General features: G+C 45.4%; 1 protein-coding gene across 1 annotated transcript; it reads left to right on the top strand.

Annotated features, from left to right (window-relative positions):
• The first annotated feature begins 1,165 nt into the window (after positions 1–1,165).
• On the top strand, positions 1,166–11,019 carry LOC121552342 (serine/threonine-protein kinase PDIK1L-like). The gene is made up of 4 exons (XM_041865190.2): positions 1,166–1,379; positions 2,409–3,321; positions 4,802–5,042; positions 10,204–11,019. Exons 2-4 carry the CDS (start codon positions 2,491–2,493, stop codon positions 10,461–10,463), a joined length of 1,332 nt encoding a protein of 443 aa, XP_041721124.2. The 5' UTR covers positions 1,166–1,379; positions 2,409–2,490; the 3' UTR covers positions 10,464–11,019.
• The last annotated feature ends 622 nt before the right edge of the window (positions 11,020–11,641 follow it).

The following is an 11,641-nucleotide window of genomic DNA, read 5'->3' as shown; positions in this document are numbered from 1 at the left end:
GGCTCCCGAGTGGCGCAGCGGTCTAAGGCACTGCATCTCAGCGCTAGAAACGTCACTACAGACCCCCTGGTTCGATTCCCATAGGGCAGCGCACAATTGGCCCAGCGTCGTCCGGCTTTGGCTGGGGCAGGCCATCATTGTAGATAAAAATGTGTTCTTAACTGACTTGCCTAGTTAAATAAAGGTAAAATAAAAAATAATGGAACACTAGTCACTTTAATAATGTTTACATACTGCTTTACTCCTCTCATACTGTATTCTATTCTACTGTATTTTATTCAATGCGACTCCGACATTGCTCATCCTAATATTTATTTATTTATTCCATTATTTTACTTTTCGATTTGTTTATAGTTGTGAATTGTTAGATACTACTGCATTGTTGGAGCTAGGAACACAAGCATTTCGCTACACCCGCAATAACATCTGCTAAATAGGTGTATGTGACCAATAACATTTGATTTGATTTAAATTTCGCTAACAGATAGTTAATCCAGATATTTTTACCTTTGCCTCGATGCGGCAGTCTAGTCCAGATCATCATGGCATTTGTAGTTCTTTATGATAGCCACATTAGCAGCTAATTAGCGGGGGGTTATTGAGGGGGCGTACATATTGATAAATCACCTTGTCTTAGAGAGATTTTACAATGTTATCAAAACGTCACACCAGGGTAAGCCTACAGTCCTTACTTGAAGTGTTTCAACAATCCCCTATGGGAAAAATGAATGGTGGACAAACGATTGGAACCATTTCCCTGTTTGACCGCTAGGTTTTATGGGTATTGTGACTCAAACTGGGGTACTGTGAGTGCAGTGGGATTGTATGAGCTCTCTGGCAGCATATTATGAGTGGTGTGGGAACTACAGTATCTTCATTTATCCACCATCTTTGATTAAATTATATAAAACGTTCTGACATGGTCAGTGCTATCCGGAATCCTTGGGACATCCCTAACCCATTTCAAATTGTAACTTCAATGGGGTAGGGACATCCCAAGTATTCCGGATAGCACGGACTGTTCTGATTTTGGTAATTTCGAATTATATAAAAAATGCGTCTTCGTTGATTGGCCAATGATGCAAGTAAATGTTTTTACGTACGGTTCTGTAGCCAATCACAGCGCAGATCTTTCTAAGCGGGAAGTTCAAAGGGGAAACGGAAATTCTGCAAATCCAACTTTGTTGTTTTCATTTGACTCGACGATGGCGTTTATTCCGTTTCAGATTTACATTTTACATTTTAGTCATTTAGCAGACGCTCTTATCCAGAGCGACTTACAGTTAGTGAGTGCATACATTTTTCATACAGATGAATCCTTTAGCCAAGTAAACAGATACACACACTGTTAGTGAAAAATGTAGCTATCAATTCCATGGGTAAGTGTCATTTACGTAATGTAGCTAAGTATTTAAAGTTACGATAAGTGTAGCAAGCTAACCAGCCAGCTGTAACTCCAAGCATAGAAACACGCTCAATGTTTGCCTAGGCAAGCCATTTAAAAATGTGCAGTTCTGGTGCTAAATTCGATCATAACGTTACTGCGAAATTATTTTTGAAAAGTGGAAGTCGGTTGAAAGAAAAACCTTAGGGTCTTTTCAACTAGAAACTGATAGCTACAGTAGCTTCCCACATTTCACTAGTAGCCCAAGAAGATGCCTACCGTTACTCCTTAGTAATCAGCGGTTACTACATCCATTTTGGGACTTATACATTAATTATATGTGCTCTTTGATTCTTGAAGAATATAACTTTTATAAATGCTTCATGAGCTTAGTTCAACTATCGTACGACATCAGAACCCAAAATATAGTGTAGGCTTGTTTTGCTCCAATGTTTGTAAGCGAAGACAAAGTAAACACACTAATGATATAGCTATAGCCTCAAAACATGCTCAACTATACATTTGATATCATGGATGGTCAATCCTTGCATCCATAGCTCTGGAAAATCTTTTATATTTGAAATATTATTTTTTCGCTGTTATGAAAGTTAAGTTCCAAATGTTTACAAAACCGTATTGCAATGAGGATTATTAACGTTTCTAAATTTTAAAACTGAGCATCTGAATTGAAGTTCCCATGGAGCCAGCAGTCCTTCATACAATCAGCTGAGAACCTAAACGGGGAAATCTGTAAGCCCCCATTGAGTTCTGGAGAGCTACTAGCTACGTTTATTTGCTCAAACAGGCCAGACTGAGATCATAACACGTCTAATCCGTTTATTTGCTCAAACAGGACAGACTGAGATCATAACGAGTCTCATCAATTTCATGACGAGACATGTAATTGCCTTCATTTTGTTTGGACCCCAGGAAGAGTAGCTTCTGCCTTGGCAGCAGTTAATAGGGGTTCTGTAATAAATACAAATGATAGCTACAGCTAGCCAACAATGTTTTCCTTTTGCAGACAACAGGGTAAACTCAAACACTGGCTTCAAACCAAGAATCTAAGACGAATCCAAGTTCCTGTTGATATAGTGAGTCAGAAGATGGAGGAGTTGTACACCCTTGAGAGGGAAGTGGGACGAGGCAGCTACGGGGTGGTTTTCCAGGGCCACATGGCCAGAACAGGCCAGCGGGTTGCCATAAAACACCTGCCCTGCAGTAGCCCAGAGTGCATCGAGCTTTACCTCCAGGAGCTGTGGGCCATGAGAGCTACGGCCAAGAACCACCCCAACGTCATCGCCCTCCATGGCTGCCTGCTGCAGACCGGACCCAAGACCCTGCAGCCCCTCAGGCCAGGCAGGCTGCCTCTGGACCTGGTGGAGAGCGCCCTGAAGGGGAGCGTGGTGGGGGTAGAGCACAACCAGGAGGAGAAAAGGACAAATTCACACTCATCTCAGTCTAAAACTAAGAACAGAACTAACTCAGGTGGTCTCTTCAGGTACAGAACCAAGGACAGATTGAGGACTAACTCAGAGTCCGACATCTTCAGGTCCAAATCCCAGGAGAGCACTAACTCAGACTTGTCCAGGTCTAAAAGCAAGAAAAGAACTAACTCTGACTTGTCCGTGTCCAAAACGCCTGTGAGGACAAATTCTGGCCTCTCCAAGCCCAGAAAGAGACCAGTCCCCAGAAGAGAGAAGGAGAACCGTGGTCCCAGGCGCTGCTTGGCCCTGTGGCTGGTGATGGAGTACTGTGATGGGGGAGACCTGAACCACTACCTGCTGTCCAGACCTCCAGACAGCCAGCGGAACCACAGCGTGGTCCAACAGCTCAGCTCAGCCATGGCCTTCCTCCACCGCCTCCGCATCGTACACAGAGACCTGAAGCCAGACAACGTGTTGGTCTCTCTCACCCCTGACGGGCCTCTCGTCAAGGTAGGTGCACCGACTGAACACTTCAGTGTTACTACGGTCCTTACTGAAAAGTATGATGACAGACTGTAAGAAAAGTAATACTAAAAGGGTGAAAGGTTCCTTGGCTAGTACACTACATGAACCAAAGTATGTGGAGACCTGCTCGACAAACATCTCATTCCAAAATCATGGCCATTAATATGGCGTTGTTCCCCCCTTTGGCTGCTATAACAGCCTCCACTCTTCTGGGAAGGCTTTCCACTAGATGTGGGAACATTGCTGCAGGGACTTGCTTCCATTCAGCCGCAAGAGCATTAGTGAGGTCGGGCACTGATGTTGGGCGATTAGGCCTGGCTCGCAGTCGGCGTTCCAATTCATCCCAAAGGTGTTCGATGTGGTTGAGGTCAGGGCTCTGTGCAGGCCAGTCATGTTCTTCCACACCGATCTCGACAAACCATTTCTGTATGGACCTCGCTTTGTGCACAGGGGCATTGTCATGCTGAAACAGGAAAGGGCCTTCCCCAAACTGTTACCACCATGTTGGAAGCACAGAATAGTCTAAAATGTTGTTGTATGCTGTAGCATTAAGATTTCCCTTCACTGGAAATAATGGACCTAGCCCGAACCATGAAAAACAGCCCCAGACCATTATTCCTCCTCTACCAAACTTTACAGTTGGCACTATGCATTGGGGCAGGTAGCGTTCTCCTGGCATCCGCCAAACCCAGATTAGTCTGTCGGACTGTCAGATGGTGAAGCGTGATTCATCACTCCAGAGAACGTGTTTCCACTGCTCCAGAGTCCAATGGCGGCGAGCTTTACACCTCTCCAGCCGACGCTTGGCATTGCACATGGTGATCTTAGGCTTGTGTGCGGCTGCTCGGCCATGGAAACCCATTTCATGAAGCTCCCGACAAAGTTATTGTGCTGACATTACTTCCAGAGGCAGTTTGGAACTCGGTGGTGAGTTTTGCAACCGAGGACAGATGATTTTTACGCGCTTAGTGCTTCAGCACTCAGCGGTCCCGTTCTGTGAGATTGTGTGGCCTACCACTTCACGTCTGAGCCGTTGTTGCTCCTAGATGTTTCCACTTCACAATAACAGAACTTACAGTTGACCGGGGCAGCTCTAGCAGGGCAGAAATTTTATGAACTGACTTGTTGAAAAGGTGGCATCCTATGACGGTGCCACGTTGAAAGTCACTGAGCTTTTCAGTAAGGCCATTCTACTGCCAATGTTTGTCTATGGAGATTGCATGGCTGTGTGCTCGACTTTATACATCAGTCAGCAACGGGTGTGGCTGAAATAGCCGAATCCACTAATTTGAAGGGGTGTCCACATACTTTTGTGTATGTATATATATATGTATATATATATATATATATATATTAGTGTATGTTTTTAACAGCCGAAGACATGGATGGGTTAATTTAGATCTTGATACTGTAATAATATTCAATCTTTCACTTTGTTTTTCCATTCCACGCTACCTCCTTCTAGGTGGCTGACTTTGGCCTGAGCAAGATGAGTGTTGATGGGGACCTGGGGATGGAAGGAGACACTAGTCTGACCAGACAGCACTTCTCCTCTACGTGTGGCTCTGACTTCTACATGGCTCCAGAGGTGTGGGGCGGCCTCAGCTACACGGCCCAGGCAGACATCTTCTCCCTAGGGGTGATGTTCTGGGCCATCCTGGAGAGACTCACCTTCCTGGAGGAGGGCTCCACACAGGAACAACTGGGTGAGTTGGGGAGGGTGGGAGGGCTCCACACAGGAACAACTGGGTGAGTTGGGGAGGGTGGGAGGGATCCACACAGGAACAACTGGGTGAGTTGGGGAGGGTGGGAGGGATCCACACAGGAACAACTGGGTGAGTTGGGGGAGGGAGGGCTCCACACAGGAACAACTGGGTGAGTTGGGGAGAGGGAGGGAGGGATCCACACAGGAACAACTGGGTGAGTTGGGGGGAGGGAGGGCTCCACACAGGAACAACTGGGTGAGTTGGGGAGGGGGGAGGGCTCCACACAGGAACAACTGGGTGAGTTGGGGAGGGTGGGAGGGCTCCACACAGGAACAACTGGGTGAGTTGGGGAGGGTGGGAGGGATCCACACAGGAACAACTGGGTGAGTTGGGGAGGATGGGAGGGATCCACACAGGAACAACTGGGTGAGTTGGGGGGAGGGAGGGCTCCACACAGGAACAACTGGGTGAGTTGGGGAGAGGGAGGGAGGGATCCACACAGGAACAACTGGGTGAGTTGGGGGGAGGGAGGGCTCCACACAGGAACAACTGGGTGAGTTGGGGAGGGGGGGAGGGCTCCACACTTGAACAACTGTGTTTTATTGCGATTCAATGCTGTGATTTATTGCGATTCAATACTGTGATTTATTGCGATTCAATGCTGTGATTTATTGCGATTCAATACTGTGATTTATTGCGATTCAATACTGTGATTTATTGCGATTCAATGCTGTGATTTATTGCGATTCAATACTGTGATTTATTGCGATTCAATACTGTGAGTTATTGCGATTCAATGCTGTGATTTATTGCGATTCAATGCTGTGATTTATTGCGATTCGATGTTCCAAACCTATTGCTCTGCACATTGAGTATAGAAAACATTAAGAACACCTTTCTAATATTGAGTTGCAGTTCTTGACACTCAAAACGGTGCGCCTGGCACCTACTACCATACCCTGTTCAAAGGCACTTACATCTCAATTGTCCCAAGGCTTAAAAATCCTTCTTTAACCGGTCTCCTCCCCTTCATCTACACTGATCGAAGTGGATTTAACAAGTGACTATGATCAATAAGGGATCATAGCTTTCACCTGGATTCACCTGGTCAGTCTATGTCATGGATGTCAAACTCATTTTAGCTCAGGGGCCACATGGAGGAAAATCTATTCCCAAGTGGGCCGGACCGGAAAAATCATGGTGTGTATATATAACTTAAAAACAACAACTTCGGATTGTTTTCTTTGTTTTAATACGATCAACATACAACATAAAGCTGGAGCCTGAGGACAGTGTGTCCAAAAGCACATTCTAAAGAAAAAGAACACACAAACACACAATGCCTCAGTGATTAACAGAACTGTTTCACAGATCACAGAACTATATCAGGGTGTCATTTCTCAGGCAGAAATGTAGATAAAAATAATGAAATCCTGTTCCCCAAACAAGTGCAAGAACCACAGAGTCAAGAATAGGTTAAATATACAAATACAATAAAATCAATTAAAAACAATAGCACATCAACATAAAAACATATAAACATAAATCTGAAAGCGTTGCTCAAACTCCCGTAACAGTCCAGTTATTTTATCTTTGAACCGCTTCATGTCTGCCACATGTTGGGTCGCGCACACATTTTTCAGACAGGGGAAGTGAGCTGCATCACCACCGGCAAGTTGCGTCTCCCACAATGACAGCTTCAACTTGAAAGAACGTATGCTGTCATAATACTGCGTGACAACTTTGTTGCGCCCTTGCAGCTGTTTGTTCAAGTTATTCAGGTGCTCTGTAACATCCACCATAAATGCAAGGTCCTGCATCCATTCTGCGGAATGAAATTCTAACACTGGTTTGCCCTTTTCTTCCATGAACTGTTCAATTTCTTCTCGTAAATCAAAGAAACGCATCAGCACAGCACCTCGGCTTAACCATCTTACCTCAGTGTGGTATGGCAGGCCATAGATGTGGTCTTTCTCTCTGAGAAGGCTGTCAAACTGACGGTGATTCAGGCTTCTGGATCGGATGAAATTAACAGTTTGGATGACCACCTTCATGACGTTATCCATCTTTAATGACTTGCAACACAAAGCCTCCTGGTGCAAAATACAGTGAAAAGTCAAAAAATCACGTCCTCCATTTGGAGATTGCACTTTCTCTCTGAACTTTGTCACAACGCCTGCTTTTTTTCCCGATCATTGAGGGCGCACCATCTGTAGCCAGGCTGACAGCGCGGGACCAGTCCACTCCGACCCTGTCCAGCGCGCCGACGAGTGCGGTAAAAATATCAGCTGCTGTCGTTGTATCTGTCATCGGCACCAACTCCACGAACTCCTCGGTGACGGTCAATGTGTCATCAACTCCGCGGATGAAAAAATGGCCAGTTGTGCAACATCTGTAATGTCCGTGCTTTCATCAATTGCAACCGAAAACGCAATAAATGACTTTACTTTTTGCTTCAACTGGCTGTCCAAATCCACTGAAAGATCGGAAATCCTGTCTGCAACTGTGTTTCTTGTCAGGCTGATATTTGCAAAAGCCTGCCGCTTTTCAGGGCATACAATCTCCGCTGCCTTCATCATGCATGTTTTTACAAATTCACCCTCACTAAATGGTTTTGAAGCCACTGCGATTTCATTAGCAATGAGGTAGCTAGCTTTCACTGCAGCGTCACTGATGTCTTGGCTGTGAGTAAACACAGACTGCTGTTTCTTCAGACCCGCCAACAGTTCATTCACCTTCTCTCATCTCCGCTGTCCTTGAAAGTTGTCATATTTGTCGGCATGAAGACTCACATAGTGGCGACGAAGGTTATATTCTTTCAGCACTGCAACATGCTCTGAACACACCAAACATACAGCTTTCCCATTCAATTCCGTGATTAAATAGGATGACCATTTTTCTTGGAACACTCTGCACTCTGCGTCCACTTTTCTCTTTTTTGACAGAGACATATTGGGGCAATGAGGGTGCCAAAGCACATAATGTTAAAAGTAGAAGCTGTAATAAATATCGCGGGCAAAACAAAGTAGCTCATTGGCTGCACGTGCTTGACCTACTTGCTCTGCCCCGGTATAAACAGTTTGCTTGCTTAACACAATTGCTATTGCGCCATCCAGTGGACGCAATTGGAACAGCAGTTTATTTGATTGAAAAATTGCAGCACATTTTTATACTTAAATTATTATTTTTTTTTTTCAAAATCATCTCGCGGGCCGGATTAAACCCGTTTGCGGGCCTGATCCGGCCCGCGGGCCGTACGTTTGACACCCCTGGTCTATGTCATGGAAAGAGCATTCTTAATGTTTTGTCCTCTCAGTATATATGTCTGCTGCAGAGGGACAGGAGAGCCATGATTTAACAGGTTTTGATCAGTTATGGAAATGAAAAACAAAAAAAGAAGATGGAGAACAAACTATGAAAGAAAAATACTGGAGTTTTGGTGCAGCCGACTAGCACTGGGATATTGTCAAAATGATAGTAATATCCGGATATGTAACTATTGATTTTATCTGTGTTGTATTTGTGTGTGTGTGTGTGTGTGTTGTATTTGTGTGTGTGTGTGTGTGTGTGTGTGTGTGTTGTATTTGTGTGTGTGTCGTCTCGACCCGTGGTGCCCTATGCTAAACTCATCTATGTTGAATATCTGTAAGAAAACGATGGCTAGGGAGGCTGGTTGTTTCCTAGATTCAGGGAGGTTGGTTATTTCCTAGATCCAGAGGGGTTAGTTATGCAAAGCCCTGAATATGAACGCTCTGCTGTTATTTTGGCTCTTCTGAGGATGATGACGTCGTATAAATCCGACTGATTTAATTCAGAGTAGCTCTGTTGGACGGAAACACTGCTACAGAAAATACCTTCCTTCCCCACCTCGTTTTGAAGTGTGTTATTTAAAACCTGAATGGAAACGGCCCTGTTACCGGAGGGAATACTGGATTTGAATATAAAACGGGAAACCAGGGCTCCATTATGTTGCCCCGTGGTCTGGTGGGTAAGTTAGGGAGGGAGGGAGACTTCCCAGGCTGGTAAAGTAGTGGCACATTACTCCCCTGCCTCCTTTAGTTTAGTCTTCCCAGAGCCCATGGATGGATGATAGTTCTGCTACAGTAATTATTACAGTTGGTCATGTTCTCCTGGTTGAAGGATCAAGTTGATGGCTTGTCCACCTTCAGGAAACAGCAGAGGGTGCACCCCCCGTATCCACATCGACGGGACCGCAGTGGAGAAGGTGGAAAGCTTCAAGTTCCTTGGCGTACACATCACTGACAGACTGAAATGGTCCACCCACGCAGACGGTGTGGTGAAGAAGGTGCAACAGAGCCTCTTTAACCTCAGGAGGCTGAAGACATTTGGCTTGGCACCTACAACCCTCACAAACTTTTACAGATGCACAATTGAGAGCATCCTGTCGGGCTGTATCACCGCCTGGTACGGCAACTGCACCGCCCGCAACCGCAGGGCTCTCCAGAGGGTGGTACGGTCTGCCCAACGCATTATCAGGGGGCAAACTACCCACCCTCCAAGACGCATACAGCACCCGATGTCACAGGAAAGCCAAAAAGATCAAGGACATCAACCACCCGAGCCACTGCCTGTTCACCCCGTTATCATCCAGAAGGCGAGGTCAGTACAGGTGCATCAAAGCTGGGACCGAGAGAATGAAAAACAGCTTCTATCTCAAGGCCATCAGACTGTTAAATAGCCATCACTAGCACACTAGAGGCTGCTGCTGCCTATTGAAATCACTGGCCACTTTAAGAAATGGAACACTAGTCACTTTAATAATGTTTCCATATCTTGCACTACTCATCTCATATGTATATACTGCATTCTATTCTATAATATTCTACTGTATCTTAGTCCATGCCGCTCTGTCATTGCTTGTCCATATATATATATTTTCTTAAATTCCATTCCTTACTAGTTTTGTGTGTATTGGGTATATGTTGTGAAATTGTTAGATATTACTTGTTAGATATTACTGCACTCTCGAAGCTGGAAGCACAAGCATTTCGCTACACCCGCAAAAACATCTGCTAAACACGTGTATGTGACAAATAAAATGTGATTTTGATTTGTTGATGGTTGTTGGTCCAAAATACAAAGATTGTAGTCTCACAGACAGTAATACTGATATCTGTCCTGTACCTGTGTCTGCCTACAGGTGCGTACGTGTGTAAGGCCCGCTGGCTGATGCCCCTGGGCGAGGCGTTGTGTGAGAACCCGGACCTCCAGGTGTGTATCCCCATGAAGTCCCGCCGCGCCCCACCTCTACCGCCCCCTCCTGGCCAGGCTGTCTGCACCCTGCTACTGGACATGCTGGCCTCCGACCCTGACGCCCGGCCCACCGCCGCCCAGCTGGAAGACGGGGTCCGCTCTGCCATGGAGGAGGACTCGCGGGTAGCATCCCAGATGGCACCCTAGTCCCCTTCATAGCACACTACTTTTGACCAGGGCCCCCATAGGATCTTTGTCAAAAGTAGTGAGCCATATAGGGATATGGACCCTGGTCAAAATAAGTGAAATAGATGGGGAATAGGGTGCCATTTGGGATGCAGAGATGGTGACAGGGCATCTATATCCAAAGCTACTCATATTCAGTCTCATCTACTAGCTGTAGGAGGGACCACGAGGGAGTTGAACCCACAACCTTGGGTTGGTGTTGCCACGCTAACTAACTGATGCTCTTTTTGTCTTTTCAGTATATTCAGTCTTATGTGGTCCTTTTTATGGGAATTGAACCCACAACCTTGGTGACCAATGCTCTAGTCATCTCAAAACACAAAAGCAACACCATGCATGCGTGCACCAAGTCGTCAGCCACCGACGCACTGTGCTAGTCTACTGACTGAGGGGGGGGGGGGCTACTGCTGTTTCGGCTTACCACTGACAACATAACTAATGTATAAATAATAAATAAATTGGTCATTTAGCAGACGCTCTTATCCAGAGCGACTTACAGGAGCAATTAGGGTTAAGTGCCTTGCTCAAGGGCACATCGACAGGTTTTTCACCTAGTCGGCTCGGGGATTAGAACCAGCGACCTTTCGGTTACTGGTACAACGCTCTTAACCACTAAGCTACCTGCCGCCCCAGGTATGTATCAGGGAGTCAGTGGACTTCTGTCCTCGACGCCACAAACAGTATGTATGCTTTCACTGTTTTGGCTCGCTAGCCTATAGGCTTACGTTGTGGTCAGAAATTGTCCCAATCTGCACCAAATATTTGATCTTTCATCAACTATTTCATTAATCGTGGTGTACATGTATTGACGTAGTATATGTGTATTGCGATGCTTGAAGCTACCACTTTCTGTGCATGTGTTGAACTGTAACATTTTTATTTTAAGGGAATGTGATTTAATAAATACGTATTTATGGAGTCTGTCAGTGACTTTAATCGATATGATACTCAGTTCATTCTTGCATTTGAGATATTTAGAATGGCATTATTGTGTCAGTCGAGCATCATGTCTTTTTATTATTATGTCTTTTTATTATTATGTCAGTCGAGCATCATGTCTTTTTCAATGTATCAGTTTAGATCGAGTACATTTTCGGTCCTGTCATGAACTCTTGTTGCTGAGCAACCCAGACATTGTG

This window comes from Coregonus clupeaformis, chromosome 36, assembly GCF_020615455.1.
Source record: "Coregonus clupeaformis isolate EN_2021a chromosome 36, ASM2061545v1, whole genome shotgun sequence".
NCBI classification, from domain to species: Eukaryota; Metazoa; Chordata; class Actinopteri; order Salmoniformes; family Salmonidae; genus Coregonus; species Coregonus clupeaformis.
Note: the sequence above shows the minus strand (reverse complement) of the source record. Positions and strands in the feature narration are given on the sequence as shown.